General features: G+C 41.4%; 2 protein-coding genes across 6 annotated transcripts in view; one reads left to right on the top strand and one right to left on the bottom strand.

Annotated features, from left to right (window-relative positions):
• The window catches only part of eif4enif1 (eukaryotic translation initiation factor 4E nuclear import factor 1), a 40,302-nt gene extending 33,882 nt beyond the window's left edge, over window positions 1-6,420 (bottom strand). For 3 of the 4 annotated variants that reach the window (XM_084317015.1, XM_084317017.1, XM_084317018.1), the window contains exons 1-6: window positions 6,104-6,420; window positions 4,534-5,125; window positions 4,370-4,443; window positions 2,688-2,815; window positions 1,640-1,914; window positions 692-890 (exon numbers count right to left, since the gene is read on the bottom strand). In XM_084317015.1, the coding sequence (XP_084173141.1) occupies window positions 692-890; window positions 1,640-1,914; window positions 2,688-2,815; window positions 4,370-4,443; window positions 4,534-5,073 (1,216 nt within the window). In that variant the 5' untranslated portion in view covers window positions 5,074-5,125; window positions 6,104-6,420. The remainder of the gene's footprint in view (window positions 1-691; window positions 891-1,639; window positions 1,915-2,687; window positions 2,816-4,369; window positions 4,444-4,533; window positions 5,126-6,103) is intronic. The other variant, XM_084317016.1, reaches the window with a different exon arrangement.
• A 722-nt stretch (window positions 6,421-7,142) lies between these two features.
• The window catches only part of sfi1 (SFI1 centrin binding protein), a 73,996-nt gene continuing 58,249 nt past the window's right edge, over window positions 7,143-22,889 (top strand). Inside the window, exons 1-10 of one of the 2 annotated variants that reach the window (XM_084316829.1) lie at window positions 7,143-7,228; window positions 7,380-7,515; window positions 10,281-10,352; window positions 11,307-11,417; window positions 11,859-11,953; window positions 12,361-12,478; window positions 13,731-13,833; window positions 14,399-14,555; window positions 21,188-21,349; window positions 22,347-22,417. In XM_084316829.1, coding sequence (XP_084172955.1) covers window positions 7,388-7,515; window positions 10,281-10,352; window positions 11,307-11,417; window positions 11,859-11,953; window positions 12,361-12,478; window positions 13,731-13,833; window positions 14,399-14,555; window positions 21,188-21,349; window positions 22,347-22,417 — 1,017 coding nt within the window. In that variant the 5' untranslated portion in view covers window positions 7,143-7,228; window positions 7,380-7,387. Of the gene's footprint in view, window positions 7,281-7,379; window positions 7,516-10,280; window positions 10,353-11,306; window positions 11,418-11,858; window positions 11,954-12,360; window positions 12,479-13,730; window positions 13,834-14,398; window positions 14,556-21,187; window positions 21,350-22,346; window positions 22,418-22,889 lie in introns of both variants that reach the window. The other variant, XM_084316828.1, reaches the window with a different exon arrangement.

Below are 22,889 nucleotides of genomic sequence, written 5' to 3'. Positions count from 1 at the left end.
CAATGCCATGGTTACTCTCTCTCCGCAAAACTCTGCGAAGTCTCTGTCCTCACAACTATGGCCTCAAATTGAATACAAGCACTGTAATTCCGTTGATTGGTAGTCTCACATCGTTAAGAGTTAGCATAGAGGACTAGAGCTAAACCAAGCATGTAATTAGTGATAAGCGGCCACCTACAGGAACCCATCCACGCCGCCACTCCCTTATGCACTTTAAGCCCTATGGTTGCACCCCATATAACTACATTTTTAGCCTTTATCCAACATGTTAATCAAATAAAAAAACATCATACATATAATGTCCAATTTATTCCAATGTACTTTCGATAAAAAAAAATTTAATAAAGAGAATTTGAAGTGATTGAAAAACCAATATGACAGACCTGGGTGGTTCTAGAGGCATGTACCAAGTCCCATGTCAATCCGACTTGTGGTGTAGGAGCTTCTACCTTAATTGTAGCACCATCATCTGGTGTATTGGGGTAATACTTGTTGGGTGGATCATTTTTGGGACGGACCAACTCACAGGCCAAACTATATCATTCGCTGGTTGCAGCTAAAGATCATTCTAGGTCGTTTGCACGTCTTTAAAACCACTCGGGAACGTCAAACAAAGCACCAAGCGAGACGGCCGAGGCACTTGGTTGACATCCTAGACGACAAATTGATGGTGGAACACAGGTTCACATGCCTTCTTTCACAGATTCGGTCCGCTTCCTCGACCGCTTGGGCCTGCGCTTATCTTCCTCCAGGATCTTGTCATCAAATCCAATGAGCTCGATCGTCTCCGACTGGCTGGTGGGACCTTGAGAGAACCACTCCGGCTCCTCCTCCGCGTACGAGTCATTCCTTCTCCTCTCACTGAACACACGCTTGTCGCCGTAATCCCTCTGTAAGGGAGAGGGGGAAGGCGGATAAAGTAACACTACAAAAGGTCAACATCAAACATGGGGTGGTGGAACGGCTCGTGCGAATGGTTCAGGTTTTTTGCTGAAGCCAACTTGAGCCACAATCCAAAAAGTACTTGTATTTCCGTTATGCAACTTATTAAAATAAAAATGTATCAGCAATGATAGATTCAAGTCTACGTAGCTCAATATCAACTCTAAAAAAAAAGTTTAATTCAAGTCCTATATAGTGAAACAAGAGCCTGCAAAGGTGGTGAATGTAATTTACCAGAGGAATGTTGCACTGCTACCTAATGCCAGCTTCCGCTTTCAATATGTCAACTTAAAGACGAGGAAAAATGCTGCCTGAATGTAGCGAGAAGCCACAAGGCGCTTAAAGGAGAATCCTATTGATTAACCCTGGTATCATATTGATTAACCTGCTTGCCCTTGAAGACATTTCAAATTTTCATGACCGTTTTGTGAAACTGGTAGTGACCCTCCTTAGTTAGCAATGCTAGTTTAGTCTTAAGTGGATTGAAAAAAATTCTCCCAAATCACATGCAAAACATTCTACATAATTCCATAAAGAAACAAAAGACTTCTTGAAGAGACGTATTCATAAAAAAAAAAAAAAAAAACGTTTTGAACTGACTTGAACCAACAATGCTAAAAAACACTTTCGTAAAAGCACTGGTGTGTAAAAAAGGTTCAACTGTAATATGAAATCAATAATGTTGCATTATTCTAACCCGGAATCTCTTGTCCTTGAAATCCCTCTCGCGCTCCCTCTCCTTCTCCACGCGAGGTTCTCTTTCAAAGGCCCGGGTGGCAATGATGCGGCCGCTGCCGATGCGGCGCGCCCCTCCCAGACGGAGGGTCTCGTTCTCCTTGTTCTCCAGGGGGCTGATGGGGCGGCGGGTGAGGGGCGCGGGCACAGCGTTGCCCTGGCACCCGCCTCCGAAGCTGCGGCGCTGTGGGCTGAGCACCACGTCCATGTCGTCCTCCTTTAGACGCTCCCGGGGATCTGGAGGAGCAACACAACAGAAGAGGTCAGACTCCAGATATACAATTACAAACAAACCCCAATGCAGATCAGAAAATCGCAATGAGATATTTTCACAAAATCGTGCAGCCCTACTCTGAAGACAAGTTTATGTTGAAATGTTATATTTTTCTAAAAAGATGATCGGCATGCTCCAGTACCTTCCTTTTTGTTTTGTTTTGATCAATTTTTTTCCTCCCCCTTTTTTCCGTATATTTCTCCCATCCCAATTTAGTCGTTATGCCAATTCCCTTCCTGGTCGTTGCGTGCATTTTCCCCCCCACTTGCCAGCCTAGGGAGGGTTGAAGACTATCACATGTCTCCTCCGATACATGTGGAGTCAGCCAGCCGCTTCTTTTCACCCGACAGCGAGGACTCTCACTGAGGGAGTGTAATGCGTGGGAGGATCACACTACCTCCCCCAGATTATTTCCCTGCTGAACAGGCGCCCCGACTGACCAGTAGGCGTCGCCATTTACAACGACCAGGATACATACGCCACCGGCTTCCCACCCGCTAACACTGCCAATTGTGTTAGTATGGACGACCGACCAAGCCGGAGATACCGCTGACAGCTGGATTTGATACCAGAGTCTCTGCGGTGGTAGGCAGGCGCTTAGTCCGCTGCGCTACGCAGCCGCTCCAGTACCTTGCTTTTTGATAACTTGCAGAGTTTTGAATTTAAAAGGTGTAAAAGAGAGTCCGAAGAGTGGTGGGCTAGCGTTTCAGTTCCTCAAGCAGTAAATAGGTTATACCTGCAATTCTACGTTTCAAAGGACCTCTATCATCCATATAGTCCTTCTTAAAGCCGTCCACCGGGGAGGTGCGTTCTGAGGTGGGATACAGCGAGGCGTGCCACTTCTCCGGATCCCACACCCCATCGCTGAAGCCACAGAACATTTAAACACAACATTAAAGATACAGCGAGGCGTGCCACTTCTCCGGGACCCACACACCATCACTGAAGCCACCTAGGAACATTTAAACACAACATTAATGAGGACAACACTTCTTACATTGGTTTTGAAGAGAAAAATCACACACAATTACATATTGGGTTTCAATTCATTATTCAGCCACATGAGTTTGTAAGATTAGCAATTCTAGGTTAAACTGGTTCTGGAACACACAAAAAAACATCTCTCATGTACCGCTGCTTTCACTCATCTTCAAAATGAATAATTCCCACGGTTTTGATTTCAGAGTAGGTATGATGAATTAGCAATAATTTGCTTGAAGTACTGTAAAACTGGATGCAATCGAAAATACCACGGCATGAGGCAAGTGAAAACAGCGGAAGTAAATAAAAACATACGGTACTAAAAAGGCTAAATACTGTGGCCCAATGGCGCAGGAAAGCAGGGTTAGGCTATCGACTAAAAACACAATGCAGGTGCAGTTAACGCTCTGTGCCTTTGCTTGAAAAGTCCAGACATTACTTTGTATTGCCGCTCAGTGAGACAGAGCTGCTCAGTGAGACAGAGCTGCGTTTGATTTGTACCACAGGCCAGCTGGATTGGAGAAGAGGCACAGAGCCTAAATTAATTGTTAAGCAGAACCAGTCAGAAGGGGGGGGGGGGGGGGGGCAGCTTAAAATGCTCGACTGGACTCGAGTTTGATGCTGCACCATTTCATGAAACAAAACAAAAAGTGGCGCATCACATAGTTCTGTAGTTATTGCTGTGGGGAGGCCATTAGCTCTAGAAAGTTGAGGGGAAATATAGATTCTAAAAAGGCCATTTCTGGTGATACGAGATGGAGCTTTATAATACTTTCATATCCATCCAAAGTAGGGACGCATCGATATGAAATTTTTTATCAATAACAGATATAAACATGGATGTTATAGCAGATATTGATATGTATAAATAAAACACATTCTATGATAATCAAATGGTGTACATACTGAAACAATATTAGTCCACAATCCTGTGTTGCATTGTCACATCATGCAAGTAACGTTACCCAAACAAACTCTGCAAGGTCAAAAAAAATTCAAAAACACACACACAATGGCAGCGAGACAGAAATAATCACCAGTTGTCCACATCAGCCCAAATGTTGCTCGTCGGACTATTGGGAAAATTCATTGGAAAATTCACTATCATCGGCCAATACGGTCACCAATATATCATGCATCCCTAATCCAAAGTTTTACATGACATAAAATTCACTTTGAATTCATATTTACTTTGACCAAAACCGTCACATTTCTACTTATTCCAGTGGTAACCATGTTTGAATACAATTAATCAACTCTTTCTTTAAGATGCAAACTACCAACTCCATTCCTAAAGCTACAAACTAGACAATGAAGACTAATCTGTGATGTCCGTCAAACAGTAAAGTATTTGGCTGTTCCATTCTAGAAATACATGTGAAAAAGCAGAGAAATCTAGAGTTGAATTTCCAAGAATCCAATGGAATCAAGTCTTACCTGTCGTATTTATCAGAGAGACACTCTGGCCTTTCATTGGAGCAAGGGAAGTCTTTAATTTCCAGAAGCTCCTCCTGTAAAATAATTTAGATGGTTAAATTAACTCTATGATCCAGTTTCAGGCTTGATATAATATCCCAGTCATCACAAGTGGTTCTCATCACCTTAGAGTATCTGAATGGTGAAGTGGTTGTAGCCAGCTCCCCCTCTGGCTCCTTCTCTCGCTGACGCTCTGGCTCCTTCTCTCGCTGCCCCTCTGGCTCCTTCTCTCGCTGCCCCTCTGGCTCCTTCTCTCGCTGCCCCTCTGGCTCCTTCTCTCGCTGCCCCTCTGGCTCCTTCTCTCGCTGCCCCTCTGGCACCTTCTCTCGCTCCCCCTCTGGCACCTTCTCTCGCTCCCCCTCTGGCACCTTCTCTCGCTCCCCCTCTGGCACCTTCTCTCGCTCCGGCACCTTCTCTCGCTCCCCCTCTGGCACCTTCTCTCGCTCCCCCTCTGGCACCTTCTCTCGCTCCCCCTCTGGCACCTTCTCTCGCTCCCCCTCTGGCACCTTTTCTCGCTCCCCCTCTCGCTCCACAGCAACATGCTCCTTCTCTTGCTCCACAGCAACATGCTCCTCTTCCTCCCCAGCAACTAGCTCCACCTCTTGCTCCACAACAACATCACCATTCCTCTGTTCCTGCTCCTCGGCACAAGCATCCTTCTCCATCCTTATGGCCAATTCAAGAGCTAGCTTCTACCCCGATGAGATGACACTATACCTGTTGGAAATACCACTCGTCAAAAACATAACATTTGGAATGGGGGGGGGGGGGCAAATTTGTTTTAGTCTGGACTTGGTTGTTTAATATAGTGCAGTACATCCATTGAGGTTGGTCACCAGCCCTTAGAGGAGATACCCTGGGCAACATGATAGGGCAATGTGCATGACAACAGGGAATTAATTGAGGGAAGAATATATACAATATTCATATGGGCAACTAGAGGTTGCCATGCAATTAACAAACATGTTGACATTCTCTTGTCCACTGTTGCCCAGTGTATAACCAGTACCACCTTCACATAGAGTTAATGTTATATACAGATTAAGTGCATCACCAAATAATGTTATTGGGCCCTTTCATTTAGGCTGATCATATAGCTATTTCTCAGGTTATATAGTAAGTGTTAAAAATAACATTTTCCCCCAAACATAATCCATAAATTAGCGACTGAAGAAGGCACATCATTTGAAATGTAAATCATGTGTTGGAGACTGTGTTCATATAAATGCCAAGATAGGTACACACTCGAACTGATAAGGAGTTGATAGTTAAGAGAAACTTAAAATCATAAACGCAACCTCAGTAAATGTTGCTAGCCAATTAATTTAGCTAGCTAATTGATGGCCAGCTGATTGATGGCGTCTGGAGTGGGGAGTGGGACCCGACACGTCAATTATGCAATATCGACTAATTGGCAGTGTCTCGCTTCAAATGTGTTTATCTTTTCAGTCACGAAATGGTGATCTGATGAGGGCTTTCTCGTTCGCCTCAGGCCAGCTAACGTCAAAGCTACTAACAGTCTTCTTTAGTAGCAAAGCTTGAGCCGAGAGACATTTAGTGTTTTCTGATCTGCCACAACAGTCAAGTTAACCGTTACATATCAACGCCAAACGTGTTAACAACACCAACCGCAATTGCTCGAAATCTGGCTAGTACCAAGCAAAAATAATAAACACTTCGACGAACGTTACTTACTTACTAGAATGCTGCTTGGAATAATACTGGTTGTGTTGCTGGTCGTCAGGCTAGCAGTTAGTTAGCTAGCTAGCTAACCTAGCTCCTCTTTAGCTAGCTAGCTAACCAACTAGCTGGCAGAATGGGGGATAATGCCCACCCACAGCAAAGTGCGAGATTCCAAGCCGGTTGGGTCGCTGTAGTAGTAGTAATGTAAGCAGATTAACACTGTCTTGAGATAGCTAAGGACAATAATAACATAAAACCGAATAATGAACTAATTCCGTGTCAACACACTGTGTGATTTCAAAAAGAATCTCTTCTCTTTCTCTGTTTGAGTCGCGATGTTCCTCTGATCACCGCTTCTCAGAGGGTCCTGTGGAGGATTATATAGTGCCCGTGGCGCCTGTGTAGAATGACAAGCAGCCTGGTGGAAAATTGTTGTGGAAACCGTGTTTAACCCCGTTGGCCGTTTAATTTAAAAGTTCGTAACGTTCTAATTAACATATGAATGCATAATTATTATATATATGCAACTATGTAAATTTAATATTAACGTAACTAGTTAGAGAGACACGTTCAAGGCGTTACGGTTGGACATCTATGTATTGTCTATGGGGTTTGCTGGATTTGTATGATATTTTCTCCCGTACAGCGGCGGCACAGCGTGATGACCCACTAACCGTCCAGCTTCTATTATAGACCCCGCCCCCGTTGGGAAGCCCCGTGTTATTTAAACACGCACACTCATATTCATCAGAGAAGAGAGTGGTGGGTGGCGTTCCACGTTGTAAACAACCTCAATGGTGTGTTACCGCACATATTCAATTATAACATGCCTTCCTTGATAATACAAAAAAATCTCATTTAACAATATGACAAAGACATGCCAACATTTCAGACTGGCGCATCCATCATCATCCGCAGTCTCGACGTTGTTGTTAAATGAATCATAGCGATCTCTGTGCTCTGGTCTGGAACTCCTCCAGCTCCCAGCTCGTTATTAATATACTTCCGTGTGTATGATGTGTAAATACACGCGGGGCAGTTGGTTTGGTTACCCTGCCAATATATCGGTGACGTTTGCGTTGATCGATTATGTTTTCTTGTGCTGTTGATGATGCGACCAAAGAGTCTGGAGAAGAAGTATGAAGTGCACCGTTATCCCCATTATTTAAGTTAAATATTGTTCTCAAAAGTGAGTCGGATTTGTTTGCATTCTGTGGCGTTTGGGTAGTAGAGCAACATTTTCTGTAATAATGATGTTTTAATAACATTTTGCTTTTGTGGTACTTAGGACAAACAATGCCTCCGAAGATGACGCAAAGTAACATTAGGCCAGGTGGTGGTAAAATAAAGCAACCCCGAAAGATGATCTATAGAGTTGGATACAGTTGGAACAAGGGTGGACGACTGAAAGAGCTCAGAATAAGGTGAATGAATGAATGAAAACTTTATTTAACAGATTGCAGGATGGGTACAAACAATACAGTACGGCTCAATACACACAATTGTTAACACTTTGGTCGCCAGGCTTATATTCATAATAAACCATCCCACACCAGCTCTATTTGTCTATGGAGAAGTTCCCCTTCTTTGCAGGGCTATAACTTTTTGAATTGTATTGCTAAATTGACATTACTATGGCCCATTAACGTCAAGTATCTATTGTTCAGGGTGTAGCAACGTTATACTTTTTCATTCACATATTCATACTAAAATACGGTCTAAAGTATAAGTATGTTTTTATCGTTTTCTGCAGCATTCTCCAGAACGTGATTTATAGCCCTAAATGCATTATATTGATGATCAAATACAGTTTGATAGCGATCTGCGCAAGATAAAACATTTCAAATGGACGTGCTTCTAGAAGTTACTACTTATCATCTGATGTTGACCGGATGGGGGGGGGGGGGGTCTTTTATAATTCCGTGGCCAACGTTAGATGATTCATCTAGTGTGGGTGATATGATCATTAGAGCAGTTTGTATCGAACACGTTAAAAAATAACGCTGAAACTTACCGTAGCTTCCTCGTAGCGTTGGGCGATGAGCGTGGAGCAGAAATATTCCTATTATGGGATGTTGAAATATGTGATCCATCTCCAGGTTGTATAATAGTATATACGTCCAAATCATGTTGTTTATCGAGTTATTGGTAATGGATTGCTATCCATTGTGTCTAGCTCGAGTCCCGGGACTATTAGCGAGTGATCGGACCGAATTGGAATGAGCACCAGCTTCCGGTTTGAGCGATCCGCCGATCGGCCACCAGATGGCGCTCTTGAACCGTTGGAGAGTTGAGAGGGGATCAACAGTAGATCTCAAGTCTCCGGGGGAGAAATATGATTGCGATCACAGATTTTAGAAATATTGATCTCAATGACGTGGTACGGCGTCTTTGGCAGAATGAGCATGGTGGGGAATGACGTGGTAAGGCGTTTTTGGCGACCAAAGTGTTAAGGGGATGCAGAACAGAGAAAGACTTTCATCTTGTTTGATTGATTGATTGAAAAGTTTATTAACAGATTGCAGAATGGGTACAGTACAGTACAGCTCAATACATACAGTTGTTAAGGGGATGCAGACCAGAGAAAGACTTTCGTCTTGTTTACATCAGGGTCCCCCATTTTCAATTCATCATATGACACACAGATAGACAGTACTGCTACATCTATACATTTATGACATTGACATACCAGATTTGCAAATACAGTACGGTTTGTGATACAAAAAGTGTCCAGAAAAAGAGTGTATATACATTTGACACATTGGAGGAGGTTGGGTAGGTGGGGTTGGGTGGGTGGGGCTGTACATTGGAGGTGGGGGGGGGGGGGGGGGGGTTGGGTAGGGGACGACGACACTGTACACTGTACATTGGAATACTGACAAAGCCATACTTGGTCTTTACTGTACAACTGGGTTAGGACATTTGTAGGGGCCAGTTTCGAATTGCAGTCTACCGTAGGTGTTCTTTGAGAGTGTTTTTGAAAGTGGGTAGTGATTCACATTCCTTTACAGCTTTGGGTAGGGCGTTCCACATTGATGTGGCATAATTGCTAAACGTGTTTAGTCCCTTGTTTGAGCCGAATCTGGGTTTAACATGATTTGTGGAGCTCCCTCTGGTGTTGTGATCGTGGTATTCACTGACCTTTGGGAAGTGTTTTGACATGTACATGGGTACCTTGGTCGTGTAGTGTATCTTGTAGACCAGGCCCATTGCAAGTTGCTGTACTCTGTCGTCTACTCTAAGCCATCCTAGGTTGGCAAAGTGGGCAGGGGTGAGGTGGGTTCTAGGAGTCAGGTCAAGCAGTAGTCTGACTAGTTTGTTTTGAGATGTTTGTAATTTGGTTTTTAGTGCCTTTGAGGTGCTTTGGTACCATGAGGTGCAAGCATAGTCGTAGTACCCTTGAATGAGTGCTCCTGCCAGAGTCTTCAGGGTATTCTTCTTTACCAGAGAGGAGATCCGGTACAAGAATCGAGTTCGTTGGTTGACTTTTTTTATTACATTGGATGCCATTTTGTCACAGGAAAGATTAGCCTCTAGGATGGAACCCAGGTAGGTAATTTCATCTTTCCTTGTGACCATATTGTCACCCACTGTAACTGAGAAGCCGTCAGTCTTGCTGAGTTTGTTATTTGAACCGAAGAGAATGGACTCTGTTTTTCCCATGTGTAATGATAGTTTGTTGTCGGCGAGCCATATGCAAATTTTGCCTAGTTCCGAGCTGAGGGTTTTTTCAACCTGTAACTTGTTCTTGTCAGAGACCAGCAGGGCTGAGTCGTCCGCAAACAGGAACAAGTTGCAGTCACAAGCTGACGACATGTCATTTGCATAAATTAGGAACAGTAGCGGTCCTAGTATGCTTCCTTGTGGAACACCACAGTTCACTGTGAGGGGGGGGATAGGGTACCGTTTACCTCCACCATCTGTTCTCTCCCCTCCAGGTAGGATTGTATCCAGCTCACTGATAAACTATCAAAACCAATTGCTTTTAGCTTGTCAATCATAATGGTCCCCCATTTTCAATTCATAGTGACATTTATGACATACACAACATACATGACATTTATGGCATAGGGTGCTAGACAAACTCACTATATATGAATCGAAAAGCCCATAAAGAAATACATCGTATTAAACTTAGACCATTGTCTTGTCAATTATGACTGATTTAACATTATCTCTATTGCTGCAGGCACCTGGCAAGGAAGTTCCTTAAAAAATGGATGCAGAAAACCTTTGGACGCGTTCATCCTAATAAAGCCAGGTAATGGCACGAGTCACACCCAATATCCACCTATAATTTTGTGTTGAATTGCAATATATAGCCCATATGACTCTGTTTCTAAGATAACAATAAGAAAGATTATCGGATGAACTAGTATATTCAGTAAGTGCTGACTTCTGTTCTTCCTGTTCTATCTTCCTATTATGTTTATTTTTACTTCTCCCCCATACTATTTGTTGTTGTCTTTTTGATTGTTTATTTTGTTTTGGTTTCTGGTTTTATGATGTAAAAATTATGGTTAATTAAGCAAACATTTTCATGGATCTATTGTTTATTAAATTTTTTTATACTGTGACTATTGATTGATTGATTGATTGAAAACTTTATTTAACAGATTGCAGGATGGGTACAAACAATACAGTACGGCTCAATACACACAATTGTTAAGGGGATGCAGAACAGAGAAAGACTTTCATCTTGTTTGATTGATTGATTGAAAAGTTTATTAACAGATTGCAGAATGGGTACAGTACAGTACAGCTCAATACATACAATTGTTAAGGGGATGCAGACCAGAGAAAGACTTTCGTCTTGTTTACATCAGGGTCCCCCATTTTCAATTCATCATAACATATATGACATACACGACATACAGATAGACAGTACTAATACATCTATACATTTATGACATACCAGATTTGCAAATACAGTACTGTTTGTGATACAAAAAGAGTCTAGAAAAGAGAGTATATACATTTGAGGAGGTTGGGTAGGGGGGGGGACTGTACATTGGAGGAGGTTGGATAGGTGGGGGGGTTGGGTAGAAGGGGTGGGACTATTCATGGTCAATAAAAAAAACTGCTTTTATCCTTTATTTAGAAAAAAAATAGATCATCATTGTTATGTTTGAAAGTAAGAAACACCGTTGGGATATTGGACAGTTTTTTAATTTCCAACATGCTGCACACCGTTTTCAAATCTTTTGAATGTCAGGTCCCATCATCGGAGAGTGGTCCTACTGGGAGCATTTGGAGGCTGGAAAGACGAGTGGTGGACAGCCAGGAGAGAGTGGAGCCTCACGGTGAGAGCAGACTGTCATTACAGGTCAGTCTGGACTCTGGAGCCTCTGAAATGGATATGTTGGCACCTGGTCATGACTAGGGAATATCAATATTCAAATTGCATTCGAATTTGAATATAAAGATATGAATTCGACTACCAAATGTGAATACAAATAAATAAATGGGTGTTACAAAGCACAGCCCTATGTCTAACGATAGTTTCCTATTGGATTAGCAAATCCAACACACAATGAACTTGTTAATTGTAAGCGTTTTACACCTGCGCTGGTTTTGTAATAATTATGTGAATGTCATCATTAACATTCAAATTATCTAATTGCAGCCTATTCATATACAAATTGGTATTCTTAGGGACAGTGTTACAAAAGTGGTTACAAACTAACTCAAATATGTTTTATTGTACCTCTGTAGACTGCTGCAAGGTTAGTGTCGTGTTTGCTAATGGTGTCTTCTATGTTTCAAGATATCACCAGTGCAATTGGGCTTTCCAAAGCTGGCAGAAGTTTGTGTCTTCGCAGAGGGAGAAGAAGAGGAAACTCCAAAAGGCCCAATGCGTTGGTATGGGGGATTTCCACTTTCTTTGGTGCTTTTTAAAAGAAGACTGTGTCGTGATCCACAAGCCCCAGGTCTTGTCAGAGCATCACAGACGGCACCTGTTTTGGTCACGGCACGGTGGTGTAGTGGTTAACACTGTCGCCTCACAGCTAGAAGGTCCTGGGATGATTCCCGCTTGGGGGCCAGGTACCCAGGTGGGGTATCTCCCGGGCCTTTCTGTGTGGAGTTTGCATGTTCTCCCCCCGTACTCGCAAGGGTTTCCCCTCCCAATAAGAAAAATGGGATGGGTCAAGTGCAGAGAGACATTTCATCGGCGACTCAATGCATGCATGTCTGTGTGTTCTCGCATGTGTGTGTTAATATGCATGACAATTAAAGACTTCTTCTTCTTCTTTTGTTTCCTTTATCAGCTGCTAGGCAACATATGCGTCTGGTGTGGGACCGATGGGAGGTCTTCTTAGAGATGAGGCGACTGAAAGGCAGAATGCGTGAGTCTGCTCTTCAGCACAAGAGACTCGCAACTTTATGGTAAGACCTTGTTGTCGAACGCTTCTTGTTTTGTTATATTGAAACTAGGGCTGTCAGTTTATCGCGTCAATTAGATAAATTAATTACACAGCAAATTATCGCGTTATGAAAATTAACTAAAAATGTATTACATTTTTTATTTTATTTTTTTTATCTCATTCATTCCATAAGAAGGTAGAATACACATTTACAGACTTTTTTTTAATATGGTCCATTTGCATGTTCTTGGTATCTGATTAGTAAATTGTAATGAACCAAATGAGAATATCAATAATTTTTTTTTATCTTTGACTGTGAATAACACCATGCTCAAATTGACCAGACCTGAAAAATCTAAGCAAATTAAGTATAGATGGAAGATGATTAAACAGAAGGTTTTGTAGATGCAGTACTGAATTCTGCCATCCGGACACATGCAATTTGAAATATGATTATAGAATATCAGGCATAAAATGGTTATGCGATTAAAATGCGATTAATTATATTAATTAATTGCAAATCCTGTAATTAATTAGATACATTTTTTTAATCGCCTGACAGCACTAATTGAAACGTCTTTGGTAACTTGTAGAAGGTGACATCATCAATCATCGTCATATGATGTTCTCAAATCAACAAGTAATCATGTTTAATATATAAATTAAAATAATCATGATTAGCATTTTTGCCATAATCGAGCAGCCCTAATATATATACATACTGCATATTTTTAAGTGAATCAAAAACATATTCCTTGCAGCAGTATTAGAAAGTAAAAGAAAATAGACCACTTTGAATGAAATAGGACCATGACAATAGTATTACTAGATAAAGACAAATATGTCATATGTATGTATGTATGTATGTATGTATGTATGTATGTATGTATGTATGTATGTATGTATGTATGTATGTATGTATGTATGTATGTATGTATGTATGTATGTATGTCTGTCTTTGTAATTTGTAATGGAAATTACACCGTTATACGATTATACTGTTATACTGTCAAAAGTCAGAGGAATAATTTGTGATATGATATTTTGGGCATATTGTGATGTGATATTGTGATGTCATATTGTGATGTGATATTGTGACATGATATTGTGATGTGATATTGTGACATGATATTGCTCAGCCCTATTTTCAACTCAAGAGAAATGTGTTTGCACACCTTATTTTTTCTAATGTACACATTGGAACCACGGTGAAGAAGAACTGCTGCCTGAGAAGCTCATTAGTTTTACAGACGTTTTTGTCTTCCTTCCACCAGTTCATCGTGGACCTTGTGGCAAACTACACTGCAGCAGCGTTATAACCTGAAGGCCCTGGAGGACGAGGCTCTGCAACACTGGGCCGTGACTCTCCAGAGCAGGGTAAACCTACACACACCCACATCAAATACAATATATCACACATGCTTTTCCCTCCAGCCATGTTCCATCTATGACGTTTACAGCGTGCCCTCTGGACGTAAAAATTAAACCAATGCTGATTTACTTTGCACATAATCTCACACACATCCAAAAACTCTAAAAAAGTTTTGCACACATTCATTTAGTTTGGCGGTTATTGAGAGTAAACGAGTTTGAATGTGGCCACCGGCGATGTCACCGGGGAGCTGTAATCAACGCAACACAAGGAGTCAATCATGTCCCCGATGACATCACTGATGGCCATATTCAAACTTGATGGATGTGTGTGATATTATGTGTGAAATAAATCAGCATTGTTTTAAAGGTGTCTCAACATCCCGGGGATGATAACAGCTGTGTGTGGGACGGTACAAAACGGGTTTAGAGATGGTCCTGGGACATAGATTAAAAAGAAAGAAAGAAAGGTTTGGAGCGGGTCTTCAGTTTGGGACAGTTCCAGGACGGCTGTGAATAATATTTATTGTAACTTGTAAGCCCTTGATGTGTTTCTTTTGTAATACTGTAGATATGGCTTCAGTGGAGGGAAATGTACACAACAGCCTGCTCTCAGAGAGAGAAAGAAACCAAAGCTTCAGTCCACTTCACTCACGGGCTGCAGAGACAGACTCTGCGTGGCTGGATGAGATACGCACACTGCCGCCAGGCCAAGGAGAAGCCACAAGGTATGTACTGTATTAACAATGGCCAATTTAAGAATTTGTACATATTATTTCTAAGGTCTAAGACCGTCCAAAAATATTAGTGAACAGGAACAACTCTCTCCCAAATCCAAAAAGCTAGAGTGCTAAAACACAACTTTGTGATGTCACTAGTAGCTATACAGTATAAAGTCTGAATCTGCTCCATTTGACAATGCATCTGGAAAGATGGTATAGATCACACTGAGTGCACCCAGGGGGCTGTTGTGATTATACGAGTACATTTTCAGTTTCAGAACTGAGATGACTACTATAGAACAAGCGTGAAATGAATATGCAATATCTGCAACCGTGTACACGTGTGCATCCACACACACAGACCCTCACTCGCACAAACACCTGACCCCACGCCGAAATTAAAATTAAATGAAAACGGTGGTCTCTAGAGGGTAGGGACACTTTTGTGGACAAACCAACCAACATAGCAAGCATTTGGGTTTCTCAAGACCCCTCCGCTCTACATCCTCTGGCCGCCTCAGACCCACTCCTATCCGAGCTCCTGGAGGGTCATCAAAGAGAAGCCGCCTATCCTCGGTCCTCGCTCCACAATGGTGGAATGAACTTCCCACCACAGTTAGGACAGCCGAATCCCGACCAATCTTTCGCTGTCGACTAAAAACACACTTCTTCAAACAATATCTGAAATGGAAAAAAAAGAAATAGAAAAAACACTAACCTTCTTACTGTCCTATACTACCATGCACTCCTCCTACTATACTATATGTCTTATGGCTATGCACTCAATACTGCAGCACTCAAGTTTCAGCACTGTTTGATCATTGTTACTCAGCTGAAAGAGTTGTACCCTTCCTGCTGACTTGTCGTACAGAACTTGTAAGTTGCTTTGGATAAAAGCGTGACAAATGACTAAATGTAAATTTGGGTATTAAAAATATTCTGAACAAACATTCTGTTGGTCCACAAAATCAGTCTCCCCTTCATTGTCTGTGGAGCAGCTCAAGATGTTATACCTGATGACATCACAAGTTTGAGTTTTACTTATCTGGGCCCTCATTCATCAATGTGTGCGTAGAACATGTTCTATTTCCACACGTAAGCACGGAATGTAGAACCAGTGTACGCACAGGGAAGTCGGGATTCATCACACGTGCGTACGCAGGCTCTATGCTCCTCCGTGTTGATGAATACCACTTTGTTCTACCGTCAATGCTCGTGCATGATTATCCATATATGGTCATGAAAGTGAGGAAACACCCCCCATGGGATGTGAAATAATGGACTGACCCGAGCGGAACTCTGAGAAACTCCACGGAGATAATGTTCACTGCTGTCGAACCAAGAAGACACTATCGCGTATTATGGGATAAATAAAAGGCAGACTTGTAAACGGTGATGTCAGATATCAACGGCTCCCTAAGACCATTGCTGCAATTCTGCCTGGACAGCTCAAAATACTAATAAAGACCGTTCGTTGACCACTGTTTGGCGTTGGTTGTGTGTCATTATAACCGTGCTGTAATATGAATGCCTTTATTAGTTGTGTTCGATTGGCTATATGATTTTTAGAGGCATCTATTTTGTTGTCGGCTAATAAAGACCGCGCTGGAATATTATATGACTGCCTTTTCCTGTGTTGTTTGATTAATACCCAGGGATTAAAGTTCTCCTCAATTTTATTCCAAATCGCGATGGATCTCCCGTCAATTTTCTACCTGCTGCATATGATTTCTAGAGGCATACTACAATCTATTTTGATGTCAGTATTGGGTAGCCTATATAAACAATAATACGAGAGCATATACAAGAACAATGAATCTCACTGCATGTATGATGTAGCCTGCCTTTCAATACATGAACTTGAATTCCATCATAGTCTGTCCACTATCTGGTGTCATTGCAATGCGTTTTCTATTCTTTCTTATACAGTAAAAAGGGGGAAGAACACTATATTCATATGACTTGTATTCTGCTTACAGCTTCGAAATTCCACTTGTTTCGTTTAAATTAAAGCCTTTTAAATATAATCAAAACGTTCCCGTGTTTCTGCGGTCTGCGCAAAATAATAACGAGTTGAGCTTTATGATTTATGATGAATTGAAAATGGGGGACCCTGATGTAAACAAGACGAAAGTCTTTCTCTGGTCTGCATCCCCAATTAACAATTGTATGTACTGAGCTGTACTGTACTGTACCCATTCTGCAATCTGTTAATAAACTTTTCAATCAATCAATCAAGCTACGCGGAGCGCAGTCAGTCAGTAGCCTACACCCCGTATATTCCGATAATGCTATATAAACCATGCTGCATTCATTCTGAGAGAAAGATCTATTATTCCAAATGCTATTTATAGGGTTTTGACCATAATTACACTACTGTTGCTATTTTACAATGAACTATAATGAACTACGGTTCGTACAGAACATGCCAGTGTTATTATGCACAGAAGCTCATTTCCTTGTTGTAATAATATACTCTACCACTGGGCGCCAGGTACGCATGGTCCGAGCTGTGCGTAGACGTAAGCACGGAGTCAAGTTCAAGTTGAAATTGATGAATCCCACTCTTTGCTTAGAAATGATCGTACGCACAGGGTAAGCACAAATCTGTGCGTAGAACACGTTGATGAATGAGGGCCCTGGGCCCTCATTCATCAATGTGTGCGTAGAACATGTTCTATTTCCACACGTAAGCACGGAATGTAGAACCAGTGTACGCACAGGGAAGTCGGGATTCATCACACGTGCGTACGCAGGCTCTATGCTCCTCCGTGTTGATGAATACCACTTTGTTCTACCGTCAATGCTCGTGCATGATTATCCATATATGGTCATGAAAATGAGGAAACACCCCCCATGGGATGTGAAATAATGGACTGACCCGAGCGGAACTCTGAGAAACTCCACGAAGATTGTTCACTGCTGTCGAACCAAGAAGACACTATCGCGTATTATGGGATAAATAAAAGGCGGACTTGTAAACGGTGATGTCAGATATCAACGGCTCCCTAAGACCATTGCTGCAATTCTGCCTGGACAGCTCAAAATACTAATAAAGACCGTTCGTTGACCACTGTTTGGCGTTGGTTGTGCGCATTATAACCGTGCTGTAATATGAATGCCTTTATTAGTTGTGTTCGATTGGCTATATGATTTTTAGAGGCATCTATTTTGTTGTCGGCTAATAAAGACCGCGCTGGAATATGACTGCCTTTTCCCGTGTTGTTTGATTAATACCCAGGGATTAAAGTTCTCCTCAATTTTATTCCAAATCGCGATGGATCTCCCGTCAATTTTCTACCTGCTGCATATGATTTCTAGAGGCATACTACAATCTATTTTGATGTCAGTATTGGGTAGCCTATATAAACAATAATACGAGAGCATATACAAGAACAATGAATCTCACTGCATGTATGATGTAGCCTGCCTTTCAATACATGAACTTGAATCCCATCATATACATAGTCTGTCCACTATCTGGTGTCATTGCAATGCGTTTTCTATTCTTTCTTATACAGTAAAAAGGGGGAAGAACACTATATTCATATGACTTGTATTCTGCTTACAGCTTCGAAATTCCACTTGTTTCGTTTAACGTAAAGCCTTTTAAATATAATCAAAACGTTCCCGTGTTTCTGCGGTCTGCGCAAAATAATAACGAGTTGAGCTTTATGATTTATGATGAATTGAAAATGGGGGACCCTGATGTAAACAAGACGAAAGTCTTTCTCTGGTCTGCATCCCCAATTAACAATTGTATGTACTGAGCTGTACTGTACTGTACCCATTCTGCAATCGGTTAATAAACTTTTCAATCAATCAATCAATCAAGCTACGCGGAGCGCAGTCAGTCAGTAGCCTACACCCCGTATATTCCGATAACGCTATATAAACCATGCTGCATTCATTCTGAGAGAAAGATCTATTATTCCAAATGCTATTTATAGGGTTTTGACCATAATTACACTACTGTTGCTATTTTACAATGAACTATAATGAACTACGGTTCGTACAGAACATGCCAGTGTTATTATGCACAGAAGCTCATTTCCTTGTTGTAATAATATATTCTACCACTGGGCGCCAGGTACGCATGGTCTGACCTGTGCGTAGACGTAAGCACGGAGTCAAGTTCAAGTTGAAATTGATGAATCCCACTCTTTGCTTAGAAATGATCGTACGCACAGGGTAAGCACAAATCTGTGCGTAGAACACGTTGATGAATGAGGGCCCTGGTTTCTGGCTTTGGGAGAGAGAGTAACTCATGTCCATTGATTTAACTTTCCTATAGGCCATGGAAATAACACATTGACACATTCTTAATTTGGGTTTGCTGTAAGGAAACAACGAAACAACATACATGTAATTCAGTAGAGCTTTGGGTGATCAGTGTGTCAGTACAACTGATTGGAAATAGCAACCATGTTTCTGAAATCTAGACTTCAGGTTGATTACATCAAAATGATTTAAAGGTGCTGTAGATAAATAGATTGCTATCAGCTCTATCTTTAATCTTTCAAAATGTTCAGTTGCTATCGCTATTAGCTCTATCTTTAATTTTTCATAATGTACAGTTGCTATTGCATGCACTCATCTGTGTTCCACTACACACATGAGTGCATGCTTACCAACTGTCCGTCTGCAACACTACTATCACCAACATCTAAGAAGGGAGATCCCCCCTTGAATGGCCCTTCTAAGGTTTCTCTCCTCCACACTGCCTGTGGAGCTTTTTTCCCTATTGTTAGGTTTTAGTGAGTTTTTCCTTACCTTCGCGTGGGGTATGTCTGGGAGTGCTTGCATTCTTTCATTTATTTGCATCCATCTAAAAATGTTTGCACCTTATGGTGTTCTTGTTCTGTTCTTGACTTATTGTTATGTTTTCTTCTTGACTTGTTTAAAGAAGATCTGTACGGCCCATGGGGACATTAACGTGTGTTGTCGGGCCCTATAAATAAATTTGATTTGATTTGATTTGATTTGTAAGTAGGTAGTAATATAGGCAAGGTAGATTCCTTAGTAGCAAAGTGCATAATAGTAAAAGACAGTATGCAGGTTAGTCGTTTTCTTTTTAAATTTCAGATATTGATTGAATATCTGAAAATATATATATACAGTATATAAATGTAGACAATAGATCTGATGTTAAAATAGAGCTGGGCTACAGCCCACACATGGTGGCACAAACAGCCTTGTTCGGGGCGTCCCCCTCAGCACAAAGTTTCCCCTTTTGTACATAGAAGATAATTACAAACACCTGAACAGGAAGCCAAGGACCTCGCAGGTCACCTCAGGATCCATGACGTCACATTGGTTCAGTGAATCCGGTCCAGACTTCAGAAAACGTAATTAGCCACCCAGCGTTGTTATTCCCAGTCTGTAGCACTGTACACATTTATATATATTTTGTATACAATTTATTTATACAAATGTATACTACTGTATACATTCAACGCTCTACTATATGTGACGCAGGCTCTGTGTTGTTTAGTGGTGGTTCCTACCCATGGCAATATATTTTATTTTATTTCAAACCTCGAGACACTGAGGTTACCCTCATTTACAGCGACAACGAGCTTACAAAACAAGTCATAGTTTATCAGCTATTCCTTCAGCTTCAGAGTCAGTTGGAGGACATTCCAGGTGTTGGAAGCATCAAAGGGAAAGAACAGTTTTTCCTAGTTCAGAGAAAACCCAGTTGCCATAATCGGGCAGCCCTAGTATACATACTGCATATTTTTAAGTTAATAAAAAAAAAAAGATTCCTTGCAGCAATATTAAAAAGTAAAATAAAAAAAAACGTTTGAATTAAATGGGACCATGCCAATAGTATTACTAGATAAAGTCATACAAAATATGTCATATCGCATTGTAATTTGTATGGGAAAACGATGCCGTTATATGTCAAAAATTCTAAAAATATTGTGATATCTTGAAATTATGATGTGATATTTTGGGCATATTGTGATGTGATATTTTGGGCATATTATTATGTGATATTTTGGGCATATTGTGATGTGATATTTTGGGCATATTGTTATGTGATATGTTGGGCATATTGTGATGTGATATTTTGGGCATATTATGTGATATTTTGGGCATATTGTGATGTGATATGTTGGGCATATTGTGATGTGATATTTTGGGCATATTATTATGTGATATTTTGGGCATATTGTGATGTGATATGTTGGGCATATTGTGATGTGATATGTTGGGCATATTGTGATGTGATATTTTGGGCATATTGTGATGTGATATTTTGGGCATATTATGATGTGATATTTTGGGCATATTATGATGTGATATTTTGGGCCTATTGTGATGTGATATTTTGGGCCTATTGTGATGTGATATTTTGGGCATATTATGATGTGATATTTTGGGCATATTGTGATGTGATATTTTGGGCATATTGTGATGTGATATCTATCCCCATTTCCAACTCAAGAGTGAAGAGCGTCTGTTCGCCTCCACTCGTGTTTTTCCACTGACTTTCAGTGCATTTCATGTTGCATTTGAAATGTACCACAACGGTCTTCAACAAAAAGGTGCTCTGAGGTCATACGTTTGCCTCACTGCTCAAATTATACCTTCCCCCTAACGTTGTTATTGTGATGCCTGTTGTGGTCCAGCTGTGGCTGTGCATGCCTGGAGTCTCACGCTGGTTAGGACCTGCTGGAGGAAATGGCGCGGTGGACTACATCTGAAACTCTGTGAGAAGGACAGATGGCAAGCAGCAGAAGATCTGGGCAGAAGGAGCACCCAGCGCCGTGTTCTGGAGCGCTGGAGGACCTGTATCCTAAACTGAGTACCTCAGACCAAGAACCATGTAACTCCCGTTTTAAGCTTAGGGGGGAACGATGTTTTCAAACTTTATTATCTAATAGATGGTAAGTTAGAGTGTTGTGTTCATTCATAGTTAGAGACTGTAGAGTTTGAGTACTTTATTATATAAAGACGGTAAGTTAGAGTGTTGTGTTCATTCATAGTTAAAGATAGTAGAGGTTGAGTACTTTATTATATAAAGACGGTAAGTTAGAGTGTTGTGTTCATTCATAAAGACAGTAGAGGTTGAGTACTTTATTATCTAATAGATGGTAAGTTAGAGTGTTGTGTTCCTTCAGAGGCAGTAGACATCGAGTACTTTATTGTCTAAAGTTGTTAAGTTAGAGTGTTGTGTTCATTCATAGTTCAGGACAGTAGACATTGAGTACTTTATTGTCTAAAGTTGTTAAGTTAGAGTGTTGTGTTTATTCATAGTTAAAGGCAGTAGCGGTTGAGTACTTTCTTGTGATATATCACATTCACACTCCAAGTGATTTGGATTGACTTTACAACTGCAAATATTTGGGCTGTCCAAAACAATCACCATACTCCAACAAGCACGTAACTTCTCATGTCATACTACCTCAGCATCATACACAGTACGTAACTTCTCATGTCATACTACCTCAGCATCATACGCAGTACGTAACTTCTCATGTCATACTACCTCAGCATCATACACAGTACGTAACTTCTCATGTCATACTACCTCAGCATCATACACAGTACATAACTTCTCATGTCATACCACCTCAGCATCATACCGCAGTACGTAACTTCTCATGTCATACTACCTCAGCATCATACACAGTACGTAACTTCTCATGTCATACTACCTCAGCATCATACGCAGTACGTAACTTCTCATGTCATACTACCTCAGCATCATACGCAGTAGAGCCATAGGATGGGAGGTTCCTGTAATCAACGATAAAGTATTGTTTTAATTCCTGAGCTCAATAGTAGATGTGACCCTGTGCTACGAGGAAGCTGAAAGAACACAGATTGCAAGTCAACACCAACATAATCATCTGCTGGTAAGAAGTAGGACCTCTAATGTAAAACTATTAGATTTGAGTGGTTCATACATAATGATGTACTTGCCTCTTTTTATTTGCCTTTTAATTTTTCTCCCATCCCTCAATTTAGTTGTTATGCCAATTCCTCCCCTGGTCGTTGCGCTGCCCCTACTGGTGGTCTGGGGAGGGTGTAGACTACAACATGCCTCCTCTGTCGGTCTGGGGAGGGTGTAGACAACCACATGCCTCCTCTGTCGGTCTGGGGAGGGTGTGGACAACCACATGTCTTCCCTGTTGGTCTGGGGAGGATGTAGACTACCACATGTCTCTTCTGTTGGTCTGGGGTGGGTGTAGACTACCACATGCCTCCCCTGTTGGTCTGGGGAGGGTGTAGACTACCACATGTCTCTTCTGTTGGTCTGGAGAGGGTGTACTGTAGACCATCACATGCCGCCTCTTTCGTTCTGGGGAGGGTGTAGACTACCACATG

This window comes from Notolepis coatsorum (genome assembly GCF_963971535.1).
Source record: "Notolepis coatsorum genome assembly, chromosome: 6".
In the NCBI taxonomy this organism is placed as follows: Eukaryota; Metazoa; Chordata; class Actinopteri; order Aulopiformes; family Paralepididae; genus Notolepis; species Notolepis coatsorum.
This window is presented reverse-complemented; position numbering and strand designations above follow the sequence as displayed.